This window comes from Brassica oleracea, chromosome C7 (assembly GCF_000695525.1).
Source record: "Brassica oleracea var. oleracea cultivar TO1000 chromosome C7, BOL, whole genome shotgun sequence".
NCBI lineage: Eukaryota > Viridiplantae > Streptophyta > Magnoliopsida > Brassicales > Brassicaceae > Brassica > Brassica oleracea.
Genome location: NC_027754.1, coordinates 17,778,990 through 17,801,237, shown reverse-complemented (window position 1 = coordinate 17,801,237; position 22,248 = coordinate 17,778,990). Strand labels below are relative to the sequence as shown.

The 22,248-nt window shown below is 35.1% G+C and overlaps 2 protein-coding genes and 1 long non-coding RNA gene across 5 annotated transcripts in view; 2 read left to right on the top strand and 1 right to left on the bottom strand.

Moving 5' to 3' along the window:
- The window catches only part of LOC106307097, a 3,819-nt gene extending 2,656 nt beyond the window's left edge, over positions 1–1,163 (bottom strand). Inside the window, exons 1-2 of the mRNA XM_013743962.1 lie at positions 591–1,163; positions 62–307 (exon numbers count right to left, since the gene is read on the bottom strand). Of these exons, the coding sequence (XP_013599416.1) occupies positions 62–307; positions 591–834 (490 nt within the window). The 5' untranslated portion in view covers positions 835–1,163. The remainder of the gene's footprint in view (positions 1–61; positions 308–590) is intronic.
- A 10,540-nt stretch (positions 1,164–11,703) lies between these two features.
- Positions 11,704–15,707, top strand: LOC106304418. Of its 3 annotated transcripts, none has more exons than XR_001262738.1 (6): positions 11,704–12,114; positions 12,409–12,931; positions 13,278–13,438; positions 13,533–13,648; positions 15,122–15,170; positions 15,493–15,707. It is a non-coding gene; the product is annotated as an uncharacterized LOC106304418 (long non-coding RNA). The 3 variants fall into 3 exon arrangements; XR_001262737.1 differs by having other exon boundaries at positions 11,704–12,315; XR_001262736.1 differs by having other exon boundaries at positions 11,725–12,931.
- Positions 15,708–18,923: 3,216 nt separating this feature from the next.
- On the top strand, positions 18,924–19,725 carry LOC106305070 (protein RALF-like 4). Its single transcript, XM_013741449.1, has one exon. The coding sequence runs from the start codon at positions 19,129–19,131 to the stop codon at positions 19,462–19,464; it is 336 nt and encodes a 111-aa protein (XP_013596903.1). The 5' UTR covers positions 18,924–19,128; the 3' UTR covers positions 19,465–19,725.
- The last annotated feature ends 2,523 nt before the right edge of the window (positions 19,726–22,248 follow it).

Here is a 22,248-nt window from a genome sequence, read left to right as displayed (position 1 = left end):
AAAAAAAAAAAAAAAAAAAAAAAAAAAAAGAGCTGGAAAGTGGCCAGAAATCAAATCTTACGGCGAGGTCCAGTTCTTTTTCTGTCGGCAGGTGGGGGAGGCAAGGTGAAAGTGTGACAAGGATGTCCTTGAGGAAGCGTATAGCCAAGAAAATGCATAGGAGGAGGAGGAGGGGAAAATACAACATTAAAAGAAATATTGCGAATGTTGATGTTTTGCTCTTCATTAAACATGCTGGAATGATTTACAACTGAACTGCCATTGAAATGCAGACTCGGAGGAACTTGAACTTCCTGGCCATCTTCACCTGAACACAAATCCAAAAAGGACGCTCACAACAATTCCAAGTAGAATATTCACAACTACTTCAAATATTAGATTCCTAGCTCAAATTAATTGAATAGATTACAATATCTCGGCATTATGATCTAGCTTTGAAGTAGTAGATTCCTTAAGTAAAATCTAGCTCCAAGCACCCTTCTCAATCTTAGCATTACGATCATCACTCTACACAACAACGACTCCTCAATTCTAAGCCTAAACGAATCAAACTTACTCCCGAGTAAGAATCATTACGATCTGACGGTTACCTTTGCCGACGAAGAGGACGCGAAGGAAGACGACGGCGGAGATTAAGAAGAGGAGCAACATGCCAACCTTCTTACGCCCAGCGAATTTGCAGATCCAGTGTACGACACCTTCCCTCTCCTTGTGCATCTTAGACGGTTTGGTACGTATCGTAGTAGTCGCAGTCTGGATAGGCAAAACGACGCCGTTGAGTCCCGTCTTGTCCAAGGAACCATAGCTACTGGATCGAACGCCCAATCCAGTCATCGCTCTCCTCCTCAAATCATTCCATCAATTCGAATGTTTCAGATTCAAGAGCTCAAGCTTGCTCAAGTTCACCTAAATTGCGATCTGATCTACAAAATTCAGCTCAAACGGAATCGAATCAGAAGAATCTGCACCGTCGTCTCAATGAATGGAGCGAGCTATGAAGGGAAACACGGATCAAGAGGAAGCGAGAGAATCTAGGGTTTGTGAATTGGGGGTTTTTATTTCACACGAATTTTCAAAAACTGGGGAAACCTCTCTGAAGCAACACACCAAGGCCACCAAAAGTCACTCTTCCATACACACACACAAATAATAATTATGCTGTCAAAATTGACGAAGAACTAAATACTCTCCCTTTAATGAAATTCATTATTCCGCGTTAACAAAACCAAAAAAAAAATAGAAGCAATTTGATACTTTTAATTATGTCTATGTGTAGTTAATATCTAATTAATTCCTACTTTTATTTTATTTGTGAAAAATATTATTTTAAAAAATTTAGTGTATATTTTATTGGTTAATAATAAATCGATACTCAAGTATTTAATGATATAATGAATTTTGCAATCGCTGTTGGTTTTAAGCCATGTTCGGGAACGCGCTAGGCGCTACTCGGGCGGTTGGGTTAGACCTAGCGCATAAAGAGAAAATCGGGGATTAATCGGAAATTATGTGGGACGAAATTTTTAGATGGTTTACTATGTTATAAAACATGTTAATCTTTAATTATGTATAACATTAATACATTTTCATGTTTAAGATTGTATAAAACACAAAAATAGAATATATAAACTTAATATAGTGTAATTTTCATCAAAATTATGAATATACATGATATTTATAAAATTTTAGATCAAATAAACAAATAAAAATATTATTAAAAATAAAAAATAAAAAATAAAAAAATAGATTAGGCGGCCGCCTAGGCGGCTAGACGGTCATTTAGTCGGTCTAGGCGGAAAATAATCAGATATCCGATTTTTTTAACCGATTTGACATAAATCGGGGCAGAAAAGTAACGCGTAGCGCCAACACGGCCGCCAAGGCTGCTAGACGGCCGATTTTTAAAACAGGGGTTTTAAGTCATAAAATAATTAAATTTATACATTTATGATTCAGTATAAAAATTTTAATGTGTGAAAATTCTTTAAAATTATTTTTTGATTAATGTATTAAGATAATAAGCCTTGTTATTAACCCAAAATTTAAAACATTGTCAGAACAAAAATATGAAGATAATTTGTAAAAAAAAGTAAGATTGCCTGAATGTGAATGAAAAAATTGTTAGTTTTTGGTAAATTTATAACTCAGTGAAAATATTTATGTGATGATTAGTGATGTGTCCATTTTAATACTTTACAAATCTACCAAAATTAAAGCACGTTGATTTTATTTTCTTACTTACAATATACGTACGAAATCTGATTTATTAAAAAGGAAATCTTATTTCTTAAAAGAAACTTTTAATCTCTGTCTTTCTGTGAGGTTTAATTAATCATAACTTATCTTGCACGACTATAAAGGACACTGGCGGTTTGTTACTGCTGGGCGTTGAAATTTTAACATGTAATTAAAGTATAGAAAATTAAGAGGCTATTATTATTGTCCAAACACTAATGTAAGCATCATTAGGGCATCTGCATTGGAACAGAAGTGGCTAAGCCTCAACACTCCTAAACCGAGTGGTACTTCTAAACGAAAAGGTTGTGAGACTCCTTGTCAGAGTACAAACACGACTGCTGCTGATGATGAGGTCCGGCCTGAAGGTATAAAGGCCGCTAAGGCTAAAAGGAACACGGGTAAAGGAAAGTCAGTGGCTGAGTATGCAACAATTATGGATATGAAGAGGGAAGATTGGGGGATGAAGAAGGATGATTTGGATGGGAAGGAGAGACTATCAAAGCTCGCTATTCTAGACACTCTCTTAGCCAAAACAGAACCACTGAGTGTGGCTGAAGAAGTTGTCAAGAATAAGCTACTAAACCTGTTGTTCTGAGAAATAGTTCTTCGCTTGTTTCTAAAAATGCTTGGTGTTTGGTTTTCTGCTTTTTTTTTTAATATATGTCTGTGTTTTATTAATGTATGTGTTGAAGATCAATGTATGTCTGTTTGTTCTCTGGTTGCAATCTTGGTATAAATGCTTTGTGTTTGTTCTCTGGTTTGTATTTCTGTTCTCATCGTTCATTAACCTTGGCCATCTAATTGTTTGTGCAGGTTTAGTATCTATGGGAAGGTATAGCTACAACCAACCTTCAAGCTCGGATCCGTATGGTGACAGGGCTGACAGTGGGTACAGCGAGACGGAGGAGTTAATCCGTCGTGACCAAGCTCCGCAATATGGTGAAGTGGCTCAGTATCCTCCGCAACCCGAGGTGGAGTTCGGTTTCCCACAGACTTGTTACTGTGGTGGCGAACCACGTTTAGCAACATCAAGATCAAGCACCGATCCAGGGAGACGGTACTACACCTGCGACCACGTTGATGACGGCGAATGCCATGTATGGAAGTGGTGGGACGTCGCCACGATGGAGGAGATGAAGGCCAGGGAAAACCAGCTAGTTCTATTAGAGGAAAAGGTAGATAATCTTAACTTAATGTCTGACCTTGAGACAGAGGAGAAGGTAGTTAGACTAGAGAAGTTAGTTGAGGAGAAATTAGCTAAGAAGAAATCTAGTGTTATCGGTGGGGTTGAAGTAGTTGTTGGTGTAATGCTCATAGTTTTAGTTGTAATAGGTGTGTTGATCGCCTTTAAGTGATGCAAGACGATGGTTGCGAGACTTGGCTATGTTCTGTAATGTCGTATTATCATTATCAACTTTCCTCTATGTGTTATCATCTTTGTAGTTCTGCAGGACTTATAGTACTATTGTATCAATGCTATTTTGTTTCTTTCCTCTACAAATCCCGTGAACTTTATAAAACCCCATACCCGTGACCTTTATAAAACCCCTTACCCGTGAATTAAAATCCAAAACATCACTCATACCCGTGAATCCACCCCGTGTATAATTTGAAAAGAAACACAACACGGGAAGACATATGGTTCTCTATAAATATGAGAATGGTTCGATCATTATACATATACTCATTTCAATTCTCTAAAGCAATATCATCTACTCATTTCAATACTAGAATTTTTTTTCCCTAAAACTGGCATCTTCATCTCATTACCATTACCACAAAAATGATGATGATGATGATGAATTTGAATCTGTCTTTGAAGATTTATTAGAAATTCCTGATAGTATTCTGGAACCGAAAGAGCGGAAAAAACGTATATTTATCGAGAGAGACCGGGAATAAGGCCATCGACAGCTCTGGAATGATTATTTTTCGGAAACTCCAACATACCCGCCCAATATATTCCGGCGACGGTTTCGAATGAGTAAGCCGTTGTTCATGCGTATTGTCCACTGTCTCTCTACGGAAGTTCAGTATTTTGCTCCTACAGAAGATGCACTTGGAAGGTCAAGTCTATCACCGATCCAAAAATGCACGGCAGCAATTCGTCAATTAGCATATGGTGGTGGGGCCGATACGGTAGACGAATATGTTCGACTTGGTGAAACAACAGCTAGGAATTGCTTGCACCAATTTACTGCCGCAATTATAGACTTGTTTGGCGATGAATACCTAAGACGTCCAACACCGGAGGATCTTGAAAGACTACTACATAAGGGAGAACAACGTGGATTTCCCGGGATGATTGGAAGCATCGACTGTATGCACTGGGAGTGGAAGAATTGCCCCACCGCTTGGCAAGGTATGTATTCACGAGGAACCGATAAACCAACGATTGTCCTAGAGGCAGTAGCTTCTTATGACCTCTGGATATGGCATGCATTTTTTGGAGCTCCAGGTACTATGAACGATCTTAATATTCTAGATAGATCACCTGTTTTTGATGACATTATTAACGGAGTAGCTCCGGAAGTCAACTTCCATGTGAACGGAAGAGAATACAATTTGGCATACTATCTAACTGATGGTATTTATCCGGAATGGGCGATTTTTATAAAATCTATCTTGACTACCACAAACTCCAAAGCATTGTCTATTTGCTTCAACCCAAGAATCTGTCAGAAAAGATGTTGAGCGTGCCTTTGGAGTCCTCCAATCTAGGTTCGCCGTTGTTAAAAATCCAGTTAGAATATGGAAAAAATCCATGATAGCTAATATTATGAGAGCATGTATCATACTCCATAATATGATTGTGGAAGATGAACGACGTACAGACGATAAAGATGAGACGTTTCAAGATGCTGATATTTCTTTTGTCGTTAAGGAACCTACTGAGCTTTTCAATTCACTTGATCATCGAGCAAGAGTTCGGGGTAGACCAGTCCATCAACAATTGAAACATGATTTGATCGAACATATATGGGAGAAGTTTGGATGATCAATTTAAAATCTCATGTTTAAGTTTCTATCTATTAAATAAAAATTATGCTTTTATGTTTTTGTAATTTTTTATTTCACTTTCCTAATATTTGTTTCCAACTTTGTAATTTTTTTTCAAACTTTGTAATGCTTTTATGTTTAATGTTATATTATAAATTCCTTTCTATCCATTTTCAAAAAAAAAAAATTTTATATTGCTAAAAACTTCTAAAACGGTTCTACCAATAATCAACACTTTTAGACATGTATCTTACCAAAAACTCTTAATCTACTTATATATTAAACTAATGCTAAGATATGAATAAGAAGAAGAGTTATTTTCACTCTAAGGCAGTTTTCATGTTATTATATCAGGAAAAGGCACTTCCCGCTACTGGGACAGTTTTATTGTGAAAAGACTCAACTTGCCCCTAAAAAAGACGTAACTAGCGATTGCCTTTCGATTTTTCTTAGTTGGTGATTTGAATTTCAAAATATTAAATCCGTGTGGTGGGCTCTAGGACGAAGGGAAGCCCAATTTTATTAATAATAGAGTAAAACCGGATCTGAAGAAGAAATTATTTACTTTCCTCTCTGTTTTTACCGAGAACAAAAAGTGGAGAACGAATAGGCGATTTTCGGCGAAGAAAAAACGGCGAGGTGTAACGGCGTTAAAGGCATGTCTCGGCGGCGGAGTCTGCGGGGAAAAGAGATAGCTGACGGTGAGTTAACTTCAGTTTTGCTATGATGGCTAGATTGGTTAATTTTGATGTTGTTTTCTTTGAGCCTGATTCTCTTTGTTTGATAGAAACAGTGGCGGTAGAGGATGTAAAGGGAAGTCTCCCCTTTGCAACGGATCGGTACCCATGCGAGAGGATCAATATGTACTCGACGATTGATAATCTACTGTGCGTTAGAGACACACTAAACAGCACGGAGGAAATGGCCCTATTGTTGAGGTCTTGCTTTGGAAGCCTTCAGTTTTGGGCGTTTGAAGCCATCCCAGCTTTGCTTAAGCGTTTAGGTGGGGACGATGAGTAGAAGCTGTTGAATTATGTTGGTGAGAAGCTCACACAACATACTAGGTTGGTTCTGTATAGATGTACATGTGGACTTGTAAACGAATGTGCGTTTGGCTGTACATATGGACATGTGAATGAATGTGCGTTTGGTTGTACATGTGGACACGTATTCTGTGGTGTCTAGCAATTTTCTTTAATTATGTGTACTGAGAAAATTGGTTGTGTACACTATCTGAGTTGTACATGTGTACACGTATGAAGCTATACATATTCTCAAGCTTCAAATCGTTGTGGATGGTCTTATTCCTATGGTATACATCAATGACTAAGAAATTGAATCATCAATCTATGTATACTTTCTCCATGTTTATCCCTTTGCATATTCTTTGTTTGTCTGTTGATGTTTTCTTGTTGTTGGCTTTTGAAGACATAGTTTTAGTTTGATTTTTATAACGTTCATCTGTACACATAAAATTTACTATCCACATGTACAATGATTCATGTGTACACTGTCTAACATATATATGTACATTGTCTAACAAAATTTCATGTGTACATTATCTGAGTTGTACATGTGTACACGTATGAAGCTATACATATTCTCAAGCTTCAAATCGTTGTGGATGGTCTTATTCCTATGGTATACATCAATGACTAAGAAATTGAATCATCAATCTATGTATACTTTCTCCATGTTTATCCCTTTGCATATTCTTTGTTTGTCTGTTGATGTTTTCTTGTTGTTGGCTTTTGAAGACATAGTTTTAGTTTGATTTTTATAACGTTCATCTGTACACATAAAATTTACTATCCACATGTACAATGATTCATGTGTACACTGTCTAACATATATATGTACATTGTCTAACAAAATTTCATGTGTACATTATCTGAGTTGTACATGTGTACACGTATGAAGCTATACATATTATCAAGCTTCAAATCGCTGTGGATGGTCTTATTTCTATGGTATACATCAACGACGGAGAAATATACGTACACAATTATGTATCTTACACAACAAATACACACCATTTCCCACGAAACCACTCTTCGATTCTATTATATGTTCATTACATTGGCCATCACAGCCCTGTTAAATGATACATGTACCCGTGGACTTGTTCATTAATTAGTATGTGTCATGTACACTGGATACATTTACGTACACTCTCTACTGATTGTACACATTTTCTAATCAACCATGTACTCGCGTTCACTCAAACTTGTCAACAAATTAATGAACATCGTCGGTTAATAAGGTCTTCACCTGACCGATGACCTGGTGGATATATTTAGGAAGTAGTATGCGATGGAGATTTACAAGGATTGGGTTGTGCCTTTGTACTTGTGATGATTGTAGACATCTATGCGTTGTTTTGGTTTAAAAGGAAGGGTGTATTTTGTGTTGTTGGGATATTGTAGAACGGGAGGACGTATTTTACCTTTTGTAGTATTTGTGTTTAAAGAACATATTGTGTAAGGACAGATATTGTAGTATTTATGTTGTTTGGACGAAAAGGCTTTTGTTCAAGGGAAGCACCCTTAGATAAATGTGTGTGTGATTAAAGAACATGTGTAAGTACAAATCAAGAGGTATTGTACACAAAAGCCAGCCTATGTGAAATACATGTACAACCACGAGGTAGATAAATGCATGTACATGTGGACGTGATAAAGTAGTACACATGGTAACCGAACATATTGGGTATCAGTTGGGGTGGACATAAAATATTAAAGCGTCTTCAAACCAGCTTATACATGTTCATACTTGTTCTCTCAAATTACAATTCAGCATGTGAAACAAAGTTGTACAGATAGACAGACACACGTGTACAACCCCAGACGTTGTGAACAATGTGTACACGTGGACGTAACGAAGAGGTACACATGCTAAAAGAAAATGTGTACTAATTACTCGTGGCTGATGTCAAAAACTCGGATTTGGATAAGCGGACCTGAACATATTGGATATCAGTAGGGGGTGGGCATAAATGATAAAAGCGTCTTCAAGACAGCTCATACATGTTCATAATTGGATCAATTAATATAACAGTGAAAATGAATTAAATTTGATAATTGGATGTTAGAAAACTAACCACAAGTTTAGCGGAAGTTAAATTCTGGCCAAATATAAACAAAGCTGTAGATTACGGTGTCTGTTCTTTCTAAAAAAAAGGATTGAAACAAAACGATGAAGATGAAGAAGGGAGAACAACAGATTAAATCTGGGCCGTAAAAAGTAAAAGACAAAAAATAAATCTAAGGAGTGAGAATTTAGACAGATATATGTCTTGTCATATATGGCAGATTTATTATGGGACGTCGGATGATGGGGGAGATGTGCGGTGGATATAGGTTTCCGCCAATAAACTAGTTGGATTTTTCTTATGAGTAGTTACGTATGAACTATATTGGTTAGGTACAAATGGAGAAAAGGGGATTACTTAGAAGAAACTGCCTTAGTAGCTGAATGTGGCCCATTGTGTTATTAGAAACTTAGAAACTGCCTTAGAGCGTAATATTTTCTAAGAAGAACTACCAATGCAGATGCCCTTACAGAGTTTGTGACAACTAAGATTTTAGAATAAATGAAAACATTTATTTAATCCTTACCTAGCCGCCATCCATGAATCCTGTCATTATTAGTCTCCTCTGTCGCACTTAGTTACAACATTCGTTGAATTAGTTTTTTTTTTTGCTTCAATGCATCTTTTTTTTTTTCAATAATCCTTTCGTTTCCGTTTTATCACATGTGTACTCTTTGTAGTATTGATAAAAAGGCAAATTCTTTAGACATCACAAAAAATATATAATAAAAATAGTAAAATATAAAGAGGAAAATCTCCAAAATAATATTAATTAAAAAATAAGATGACTAAATTACTCCAAATATTAAACTCACTCTTTAAATACTAAAGCTTAAATCCTAATCACTTTTCAAAAAATTAGGTAATATTTTCTTGAAAAAATTATATTTGTACGCTATTTTAGGAATTAATACATTTTCTAGTACTATCTAAAGATATTTTTCTTTATGATACATTGTTAATTTTATCATAAGAGATAACAGCTATATCATAAGAGATAGTTTGATGGACTGATCCCGTGCCTGTTGGAATTTAGATAAAACTTGTTTAACCAAGCAAAAGCCAACTAAACGAATGCATGCACCGGTTTGATGATGACATTTAGCATTATCGCTTGTTATAGGCCTCCATTTTATGAGAGAGGATTGAGCCGACCGCTATGCAAACAGAAGGGTCACAGCCAAAGTAATGCTACCATGTAGACTCACTGGGGCTATCCACAGTTGGATTCCACTTACCGGTTCAAGTAAACGCACTCAGAAACATACCTAAAGTGATAGAACTTTGTCACCAGAAGTTTTGATAATGATGTTTTTTTTTCTTAAAGGCTTCTCATAGATTTCATATTCTGACTTTTAGTTCATGATCACGTTCTTGTTTTTGTTCTTTTTGGGTGCAGTGAACTAAATTTCTCAAGCATACACTTAAGAATATCGAGGTATTTAGTTTGTCATGTAACCTTGCTTTTTCTTAATAAAATGTATGTATCAACTATATCGTTAACAATTTGGTACGCCGCAATATGCGATGTGATAATTACTGCCCAAGATGTGGATAACCAGAAGAAACTGTTACTCATGGACATTATCATCTAAACTGTTGAGTTTTCAAACTTTTCATGTGCCAAGTGTTTACGCTAACATGGATTATCTTTTCTGGAGGAAGAATAATATAATGAAGCCGGAAGATGATAGATGATAGAGATCCTTATCCTTGGATAATTTGTTACATCTGGAAATCCAGGAATGATAAGTTGTTCAGAGGCATAGATAGAGATCCATTGGAACTAATCAGGTATGCAGAGAGTGAGTGCCAAGCTTGGCATAATGCGAAGGAAACTATATATGTTCCTCCACATGGACAACCTGATGAAGAAACACAGGCCTTGAGCTTGGATAATATTTGCATGGTGGATGGTTCGTGGACCTCCACAGCTCAGTTTAGTGGAATGGGATGGTCTCGAAGGATAGCATGGGGAAGATTCAACTTATGGGGACCAGGAACTTAATACGGCGAGAAACAACGTTACACTCTGAGCTAGAAGCGGTAAGATGGGCAATGGAGAGCATGATACAACACTTGACTTGTCAGAGATTTGGGACTGATTGCAAGGACCTGATTGCAATGATACAAGAGCCACAAGATTGACCCAACTTCTCAATTGAGCTGAAAATCATTCAAACTCTTCGGTTGTGTTTTTCGGACTTCAAGATCAGCTATTTACCAAGGACGCAAAATGAGATTGCAGATTCGTTAGCTAGGAATGCACGTTCTTTTCATAGATCTCTATGTTTTATTGGTTGTTCTATTCTGGAGATCACCTCAAGTTTAAGTAATAGAATAACCGTTTGCTGCAAAAAAAAAAAAAAAAAAAAAAAAAAAATATCGTTAACTAGCAATAAACAGGGTTGAGTTAGCAACCTCATTAGATTAGCTGCGTCGTTGCAACATCTACAAAGGCTTTTGTTTCGTCAGACATTTTGAAATGGAAACTATAATTTTTTAGATGCTAAGATCATCATCACATGACCACTTTCTTTCTAATAATTGGAATCAAACAGAAAAAGAACACCTATTCGGATTTAAATTTTTAAACATATAAAACTTGAGTCGAATAAAAACATTAAACCATAACTGATTTGTTTGACAATATTTGAAATAATATATAATAGATTTTAATCCGTTCTTTCAAAATGCGACAATATCTTTTACAAAGTTTTAGTTTAAGCAATATTTTTTTCCATTTATGTTTATATATGTAGATCAATTTCTTTTTTTTCTAATAATTACATTTAGTTTTATTTGAGGTAAATTTTTGGATTTAAAAAATATAGTAAATTTATTTTGTTGAATTTTATAACATACATTATAATATTCACTTGTTAGAAATTAATCCAACGATTATTGAATAAAACAACATTTTATTTAAGTATTAAAAAATGTAACTATTATTTGTTGTGACAGTTAAAAACTCGTTTTAAAACAGTAGAATTTTTTGGTTTATTGACCAAAATTTAATTAATATTAACTTTTAATATTTTTAGTAGTGATTTTGAATTTAAATAATTTTTTTTAAGAATTATTAACACTATTTTATAAGATGATTTTTTTAAAGAATAAAATGTTGTTATAACAGAAAATGAAAACATATATATATTTTAGTCGATTAGAAATAGATTTGACATTATTATCTTTAATGAAATTCTAAAAAATCAAAAAAAATTAATGATATATTTTATAAATCACATGGTAGATAAATAGTATATATATATGATGTTCTTGTTTTAACATGACAGATTTTGATTTTTTTTTTTAAATCTCAAAATCAGAGCAAGTTAAAAAAAAAGATCAAACCAAAAGAGTGATTAGCGTACAAAATTACAAATACAGAAACCGGTATATATCGGAAGGAATCTTTTACTTTTTAATGATCGGCTCTAATTGTCCTTGGAAAGCCCAGATTCGATTCAAAGATCTGTGGAGAAAAAAAGATGGAGAAACAAATTTTGTCAACGAAAGCTGTTCTTCTTGGAGGTCTAGGTCCACGACAATGTCAGTTGAGATTTCTCAGCCAACTCTTCTTCTTCTAACTTGTGGATGATCTTTCTTTGGTTATAAAACCCTAGCTGGATCGGGGTTTTACATACTCCAACATGGAACACACTCAAACTCGTTTTTCCTACTGGGTCTCGGTCGCACTTTCATGATTTCCATAGCTTTATCAATTGCCAATTCATGTTGATTTCTCATTGTAATCGCAATTCTCTATTCATCCTCCTCAACTGGTATGTCTCAATTTTGTAAACTATCTATAGGGTTTTGATGCTCTGAGCAAACGTCTCCATCATCTTGAGGTGTTCTATTCAAGGGCTCAAATGTTCTAGTTGTCGATGATATGGAGTCTTTTAATTAGCATCTTATAAAACTTTCACCTAGTTGATTACCAGATACAATACATTTTTTCTGCAGGTTTCTTGCTTGGATAGGTACACGTTTTTTTTGGTTATTCAGACACAGACACATAAACTCTTTCTTTGGTTCCCTCTTATTGATTTTTTTTCTTTGGCTTGAGAAAGCAGAAGTACAAACAACAGCAAGGGAACTGAAACATGAACATCATCTTGCTCAGGGTTTGGTTTACTCAATATTCCAACATCGGTCCTTTTGGTTTCACTATATTTGTTTCTGCTTCTCGGAAGCTAAGAGCAGCTCGGGGGGTTTAGGTCAAGGTTCTAAAGGAAAAAAGGAAAAATAAATATATGAAAAATGCAATAATCAGATAGAACCGGTGCCTAATTAAGAGAATGAAGAGTTGCTAAAAACCCCATACGTGGCGGGTGCGGATTGGGTTGAAAAAATGTGGTCTCTTCTCTTTCTATTCGGTTGTTCTCTTCTTCGATGTTATCGAAATCTCTTCGTCGCTCTCTCTCTCTTCGTCGTCGATCCTGTCCAAATCTCCAACGGAGATGATGTTTAATCGGTCAGCTTGTCGTCGATTCTGTCTCTGTCTTGTTCGATTTTGTCGAAATCCCTTTGTCGGTTGGTCTCTCACTTCGTCGTCGATTCCGTTGAAATCACTTCTCCATCCAAAGGCGTAGACAGGTAAAACCAAAATCCTTTCCTTTCCTTTGCTACACACTCACTCTCCCTATCTCTGTCTCTCTTCTTCAATATTTGCTGTCGGTTTTGTGTTTCACCGAAGAAAGCTCTCGTCTTTCTTCTGTGTGAACTTTTAAGGTGGAGTTTTCTATTTCTCACAGGTCTTTTGGTGGTTTCATTATGAGTTTTAGGAATCTGGCTACTCTTCATTTGCTTGTATTGATTTTGCAAAAAATGCTTGTGTATTGGCCCATCGATTTCCTTGTAGCTTAGTTTCTTTTTATGAGTTATGATGTTTGCCGTGTTAGAACTAATGACTTATTACCATTACGTTGTTGGCACTGAGCAGATACTTTTGGGACTGATTGGAGAAGGGACTGGAATCGCTGCAAAGGTTCTTAAATCCATGGGGATCAATCTTAAAGATTCTCGTGTGGAGGTTGAGAAGATCATTGGAAGAGGCAGTGGTTGTGTGGCTGTGGAGATCATTGGAAGAAGCTCGACAACTTGGTAAAGGATCCCCTTTGCTTCATTTACGTTGTGCATACATTAGGTTTCTTGATTAATTATCAAATTTGATATGTTGTTGTTCTTTGACTTTTAGGACATAACTACATTGGGCCAGAGCATCTTCTGCTTGGTCTTCTTCGTGAAGGGGAAGGTGTTGCAGCTCGTGTCCTGGAGAATTTGGCTGTAGATGCTAGCAACATACGGATGCAGGTAATTTCATAAAATCTGAATTAAAAAAATCATGTTTTAGGTCCCATTTAATGCGTGTTAGACATTGATTAGGTTGGAAATAAATGAACTTTAGTATCATTGTAGTTGTTAGTTGCGTAGAAGGATTTACAATAACTTTTTGGTTGGTTTAGTTTTAGGTAAATACATTTACTTTCTTGGTTGTTTTAGTTTTAGGTAGATTAATACATTGATTGCCATTAACACACTTTGCTTTTAAAACCGAGCAACTTTTCCTTTCTCCTTTCATATTTCATTTTCCTTTGCTATTTCATTTCATAAAACCGAACATAGCTCTCCTTCTTCTTTGTTAATTCATTCTCATTCGCTACGGATCCATTTAGTCAACCTTGTAGCTTTCAAAACCTCTTAAACAGTCAACAACCAAACACCTCCTTCTCCTTTGTCAGTCGTCAACCTAGCATAGAACTCTATGCGTCTGATGCCTCTGTATTTGCTACGCAATGGCATGAAGATGCAAACGAAGATGCACACATTGTGTCTGACTGCAAAGAAAGACGGAAGTGGTCACCAGTAGAAGACGTTGTGCTCATCAGTGCTTGGTTGAACACCCCCAAAGATCCAGTGACAGGGAATGAGCAAAAAGCAATTGCGTTTGGAAACGGATTGCTGCATATTTTGCATCAAGTCCAAAACTTTCGGGTTTGCAAAAGAGAGAGCCAAGTCACTGTAAACAAAGGTGGGGGAGATTAATGAGGGTGTATGTAAGTTTGTTGGGTGTTATGAGGCTGCAACGAAGCAGAAATCCAGTAGGCAGAGTGAGAATGATGTGTTGATAATGGCTCATGAAATCTTCTTTAATGATTTCAATGTAAAGTTTACACTCGAGCATGCATGGTTGGAGCTTCGCCATGATCAGAAATGGTGTGGAGCTTCTGGTACTAAAGATAAGGTTAGCTCAAAAAGAAGAAAACTAGATGACCAATCGGCACAGTCATCAAGCTTTGTGCCAGGTTGCCAAGGAGAGGATGAAGCAATGACTCGTCATGTTGGTGTTAAAGCAGCAAAGGCGAGAGGTAAAAGCAAGGCCAAGGCTTCAGAAAAGGAAGTGAAGCCGCTTGTGGAGTTTCAGAGCATATGGGAGATAAGGCAAAAGGACTTTGTGTTGAAGGAGAAGCTTAACAAGCAAAAATTGCTTGACAGCCTAATTGCCAAGACAGAGCCACTTAGTGAACTAGAAATTGCTTTGAAAAATAAGCTAATTAATGACATGTTGGCAAGTTAGCTTTAGCTTGGGTTTATGGAGTCTGTATGCTTCTGTCGAGTCTTCATAAAATTTGCTTCAGTCGAGTCTTTATGCTTATGTCGAGTTTGTTTGCTTCTGTCGAGTCTTTGGATGTTAATGGTTAATGCTTCTGCTTTTGATGTCTCTATATTGCTTAAACTTGAGTTTGGATGTTAATGGTTAATGCTTCAATCTCTTGTCCTTTACAGCTTTACTGTGAGAAGGAAAAGCTTTCAGATGATCAGTTTCTCGTAACCTGTAAGTATCTCTCTCTCTCTCAGTATTAATTCGATCTTTGTTTTGAAAACCATATCAAGTGTTCTTAGCTCTAAGTTTCTTTTGCTATTTTTGAACATGGTTATGTCAAAGTCACACAGGAGCTTGTAGTTAGACTTGTTTTTTTTTTCGCTCACTACATCTTTTTGCAACACTTTTATGAGATAGTTAAACTTGTTTTTGTTTCGCAGATCAACAAGTGATGATCGTATATCTTTATTAAAATATTGCTGTGATCATTTTGTGAATATTTTCTTGGCTTAGTTAGTTGGGACTCACCACGTTTTGCTTGTGTGTATTGCAGGTGGAGCGAAGACATGTGACATAGAACACATGTGACACAATAAGCCAAAACATAAACACCATGTGACACAAATAAACCAAGCTTTTGCTGTCTCTATTTTTTTTTTTTTGAAGTTTTTTCTTGAGCTATGTTCTCTCTATAAGTTGTGTGTCGTCCAACTCATTTATTTCACAGAGAACACATTTGTTCCAACAAAAACATTATCTTCTATCAAATTTTTCTCGTACAATTTAAGCATTTGTTTCTTTTTTCACATTTTAAGCAAGAGTGAATGGCATCTTCTTCTAATAATAATTTCGAAGAAATAGATAAAAAATTCGACTAAACTTTCGATCAACAATTCGAAAATCTTCTCATTCATCATGGTGATCATCAAGAAGTGGCTAAGTTCAAAAAAAATGAGCCTACATTGAAAGACAACGTGAACAAGGACACATTCAGTTATGGAATGATTATTTTAGTGAAGATGCAACATAACCTTCTCAAATATTCCGACGCCGTTTTCGAAAGAACAAGCCCTTGTTCATGCGTATTGTTGATCGACTCTCTGCTGAAATCCCATACTTTCAACAAAGAAGAGATGCTACTGGAAGGTTCGGTCACTCTCCGTTACAAAAGGCAACGGCAGCAATTAGTATGATGGCATATGGTTGTCCAGCTGATGCGGTTGACGAATACCTCCGACTTGGTGAGACCGCCGCGCTTTTATGCTTGGAACATTTTGTTGAAGGAATCATATATTTATTTGGAGATGAGTATCTAAGAAGACCCACGCCAGAAGATCTTCAACGGCTTCTCGATATTGGAGAGATACGCAGATTTCCTGGGATGATAGGGAGCACTGATTGTATGCATTGGGAGTGGAAGAATTGTCTGACCGCATGGAAAGGTCAATATACACGTGGATCAGGAAAGCCAACAATTGTTTTAGAGGCTGTAGCTTCACAAGATCTCTGGATATGACATGCGTTTTTCGGACCTCCAGGTATATTAAACTATATCAATATTCTTGATCGATCACCATTTTTTGATGATATATTACAAGGTCGAGCTCCAAAAGTGAATTACATTGTCAATGGACACGAGTACCATTTGGCTTACTATCTCACATATGATATTTATCCAAAATGGGCTACTTTTGTCCAATCTATTCCACTTCCACAAGGTCTGAAAGCATCATTAATTGCTTCATATCAAGAAGTTGTACGTAAAGATGTCGAGCGTGCTTTTGGGGTCCTGCAAGCTCGATTTGCTATAGTAAAAAATTCAGCTCTTTTGTGGGATTAAATAAAAATTGGAAAGATAATGAGAGAATGTATCATTCTGCATAATATGATAGTAGAAGACGAACGAGATGGGTATACTCAGTTTGACGTATCAGTATTCGCACAACTGGAATCAAACCAAAGTTCACAAGTGGATTTCACGTATTCTACATATATGCCTTCAAATCTCGGCAATATTATGAGCATTCGGAATCGAGTTTGTGATAAAACAATACATCAACAATTGAAACCTGATTTGGTTGAGAATATATGGCAAAAATTTGGTACAAATCAAGATTACAACTAATCGATATTTCTCGTTTATGCATTTCTTTCATGTTTGTTTAAATTTCTAATTATAAATTTGTATTTCTATTTTTAATATGTCTTTATGTCATATTTGTTTAAATTTTATGAAATCCAATAATTTATAAGTTTTGTAAAATTTAAATTTAATAATTTAATTTCTTAAAAAAAAACAAATTAAGAACCTCATAGGGGTTCTCCCAATGAACCTTCTCAAAACTAATTACAATATCAAGAGTTTTAAACTTCATAAAATACACAATTAACAATTAAATTAATTTTAAGAACCCATTAAGGACTCTAACCAATGTAGGTGGTCTAAACCAAACTAAGGACATCTGATAGACATCAAGATATGAGCGGTGCTGAACTGGCAGTTGGGTGGCTGAGCTGGCAAATGATTGGCACAAAAGCAGAAAGAAGAAAGCTTCTACTCGACTCGTAAGCTTTTTTTTAATGAATTTAAAATTTTTATTCATCAAAAAAACATTTTTACATCAAGTACATTCTTAACTTAAGAAACTACTCCTTTGCTATTTCATATACTACTATTGGATCTATAAAAAAAAATATTCACAATCTAATACCAAACCAGAATTGCAAGACTCCTTATATACACTTCCCTCCTTTCAGTCTCATCATAGTAATCTTGTTTCGGATCCCTTTATCAGTCACCTTCTTCAACACTGTCATTGGCATCGGCTTATCACCATGCTTGATCTTATCTCGATTTAGAAGCTTTGCGGTTGAAGATGACTTATGATAGAAGCCTAGATATATATATAGAGTTCTTCTTCTTCATTGGTATTTCATGCTTCGTATGTTGTAGATTGTTGATGCCATGAGTTGCAATACGGTCGCCATGAGATCGTCGGGATCAGTCATCTTCACCATGAGAGGATGATTGTGATCGGAAACTGCAAAGCTATCTTGTAATGTATTTCTGATAATCAATAAAGGAGTTAGGGATTTGTAAAGTCCATCAACATCCGCAGCATAGGTTTCTGAGAGAGGATCTGGAAATTAAAAATGAAGAAAATAGAAAAAGTGGAGAAATGAGAAAGAGTCGATTTTTAACGAAGAGACTATTGACAAATATTGGAGAGACTCATTTTTATGATTGCACTATCATTGGCTCACTTTTATCTTATTATTTAAAGGTCTACATATATAATTAAATAACAATAAATGTAATTGTAAGATATATACCTCAGTGGGTATCTAACCATTAATAATGCTCTAAGATTATCCCTCCAATGTAAGAAGATTGTTATTTGGTCGCGTATTTGTCTCTTTCTACCCTCATATAATTCAGTTCACTCCGCGAGAAACAAAGGAACTCGATGGATTTAAAACTTTTGAAGTTTTCTTTGATTTTTTTTTGTGTAAGTACAACCAAACCTTTAAATTTTCTTAATGTGTTTTCATTCTCTTGGAAAATTTTGCAACAAACACAAGGAGACAAGAAGACAACTAATATAGGTTTGTACATGCATAAGAAATTAAGGAACCGACAGAGAGTGTTTATTTTACGGATCAAAAAATTACAAAATATTATTAAATGCGTACATCTTCTGAAAATAAGATTCAACAGATCCACGCGTGATGCTTATTCTACTAAGATTTTTAAATTTGCTTACAAAACTGATCATAAACGTTTAGGTAGTTTGCTAATTTGAGCATTTGATTAAATATAACATCATAATAAAAGATCGTTAGCCGACCAAAGAGGAGAGCCAAATATAACTTAACAACTATAGATCTAACCACCAAACGGAAAAAATGGACAAGATCAGACCTGAAAACAAGGTTAAAACCCCAATTCGAAAGTAACAGAATTAACAACCACATAATAATTAAAATGGCAAAACCACATTCTATCTGTCTAACCCTTTTTGTATCCTCAACAAAACCAATCTCTCATTTGTTCTTCTGCACAATCTCTATCACTTTATATTTCTCCCTCTCCTCTGATAAGGAAAGGTCGTAGAAGAAACCAAAGACTAAAGCAAAGAGTTTTAATAGAACTCATCTATACAAAAAACCCCAAAAAGATACATATAAAATGGGTGGTGTTAAGTTGTTACTCATTGTTGGTTTCTTGATCTTAGCTATGGTAGCTACATCCGTCAATGCGACCTACCCATTGACTAAATCTTGCATCAACGGGCAAGGTTGTATCGGAGATGATGATGAACTAGAATCTCTAATGGATTCAGAGACAAACCGACGTCAACTCGCTAGAGGACGTCGTTACATTGGCTACGATGCTCTTAAAAAGAATAATGTTCCTTGCAATAGACGTGGTAGATCTTACTACGATTGCAAGAAGAGGAGAAGGAATAATCCTTATAGGCGTGGATGCAGTGCGATCACGCATTGTTATAGGTACGCTAAGTGATAACAAAATGATAGAGAAGAGGATTCGATTCAACACCGTTCGATCTTCATTCTTCATTCTTGATCATTAATGGTTTTCTTTCGTAATGTACTCTATGATTCTAAGATTGCAATTATTTTTTTGTATTTTCTTTCTTTATCTAATCATATCATCCTGATACATATACAAGATTTTGATTCTTCGATATATATCGGCTATTTTCCTTCGTTGTTGTCCGTTTATTTCGTTTCGTTCATATATTAATTAAGTTTCGTTTGTCTATATATTATGTATACATCATGATATTTTAGTACATTAAAATTAAGCATTTGTTTTTAAACGAAGGCCAAAACTGGAACTTTTTTTGATATTGATAATTTATAGACAAATGTTATCAAGAACATGTGGTAGACAAATGTTTAAGGAAAAAAAAGGGAACATGTGGTAGTTGGATTGATGAGAAATAATCCATGTCCAAAACTTACATTATCAGTGTGGACCTATTGAATTAACAAAAACAGAAATTAGTCAGAAATTTATCAGAAATTAGTTTTAAATAAGTTTTCTTTATAAAAAAAATTAGAATTGATATTTTTTATATTAAAGACTTCATGATTATAATATCAACAAGAATTTGACCCACACCCCGCGCGGGTGTTTGATTTAACTTGTGTTCAACATAAATTCATAAACCGCTGGTTTAATAAAAAAAATATCATGTATATTATTTATGTTTTGTAATTTACTTAATATTATATTGAAAATTAATAACTTGATGCAATTTGATATAATATAAGAAAAGGTAGTTATCTCCTCTTAATACATGCGATTTAGTTAATATTCGTACAATATTAATAAAGGTCAATATATGAATATCGATTTGGTTAGATAAGCTTTGGAATTGTAATTAATTTAAATTGATTTTAAATGCAGTGGAAAAATATGTAAATAAAAATAAATACAAAAAATAAGTATTTAATTTATTGTAAATGCAATGGCTAAATGTGTAAATAAAAGGAAGTATTGAAAATACTGTTATCCATGTTTCCAAACAATTTTTATTTATACAGTTATCCATGTTTCCAAACAGTACCAAAATCTACTTCAGTTTAATAATATAGATGAGTTGTCATGGTTTAATGGTCATGGATGGAAATCTATACTAATAAAAGGGACTAATCGAGGCTCCAGGGAGCGTCTACGTCGTTTAGAGACCCTCTTCGAAAAGAAGCCACGTGGCATGACTAATATTATTACCTTATTACATTAAATCATATTACCATACTACACATTATTACCATATATACGTTAAATCATACGAAAATATAAGTAAATATACATTTAAATATCTATATATATAAAAAAATGTTGGTCTCTCTCCTGTGAAGACACCTCAGCGCCATGTCATTAAGTCGAGTGTTCTGGTCTCAACACGTGTCCGTCAACTCCAAAGTGCTGCGTTTCAATTAATAGGATAAGTTTAATTTGGGCTTGCTAAAAAACCAAGAAGTTTGACTTAGGATGGGCCATACAGCAAGACTATTATTTTTAAAGTTGGTCTGTATGAAAAACATTATTTGACTTAGGTTATGACATGTTTCTTCTTCCTCCCGCTGAGAAAAAACTGCGGCGTTACTGTTCGCTGTTAGATTTATTAAATACAATTAATGTTTTCATTAATATCACCGACCCATTCATCCACGACGTCTCATTCCATACATCTCCTATCTCAAATTGTTGTGGATTTACACCTATAAATAAGTGAGTTCAATTCAGTGAAGATCATCACTAAAAGCCGAGAAGAAAGAGAGATTAGATAACTTTAAGAAAACTGGAGATACTGGGACTCTGTTCTTAACTCTCTCATTAATTGGCGAGGTTCTTCAATTCGTAGACGTTTACTCCTCCTTAGCTGGCAATGCCATATCTAGACTATGTTCTTAATTCTCTCATGTCTTGCGATTGATAGACTCTACTGTCTGGAATAAAATCTCAGGTCTTCGGGATTCTAATCCTAATCTCTCCTCTTAGTTGATGCAAGTTTGGTACTTTACGTCTTGATGCTTCCTGGTTTACCAATTTAGCAGATGATTTCTTTCGTGCACTCCATCTCTCGGATCTTCGTCAATCTTCGACAAAACCAAAGTCTGTATGTATTTTCCATAATTGACTTTTCCTCTACTTGATTGGGTTTTGATGGGCCTCTTCGTGATTCTATCCAATGGGCTACTAACATGGGCAACTGGTTTCGTTGATATAAAACTCAGGGCTATTATAATACTAGGATTCTTATTTGAAGTCTCAATCGAATCTGCCCCATTGGGGATGTAATATTTTACACTTCTTTATTTTAATTGAATACCAGCTCTAAACTGAAGAGATAAAGACGCATTTGATTTTTCTCAAGGCCTTTATTTTAAGATGATGGTGACAAAATATATATTAAAAAAATAGAGTAAATAGCTTCTTTACGACTGTCCGATCATATATTTTTGTTAACTTTATTGAATAGAGTTATTTAGTAATGTTAAATCAAAGCCCGATTCAAAGAAATACAAATACAAAGTAGTAAATGCCAGTTTTGTAATTTGCAATTTCTTTTATTAATAAACATTATTTCTTTTGAACAATAGTTTTTTTTTACTGAAGCGAACAATAGTTTCCGATTAAGTTATGTATTTATTACGGAAAAAAAATAATAATGCATTTTCATTTAATCTATACACTGTATAATGTCTGTATATGTTTTGAAAATCTTCGTGACAAAAAAAACTTAATTTTGATCCATTAATTTGTCTTAAAAAA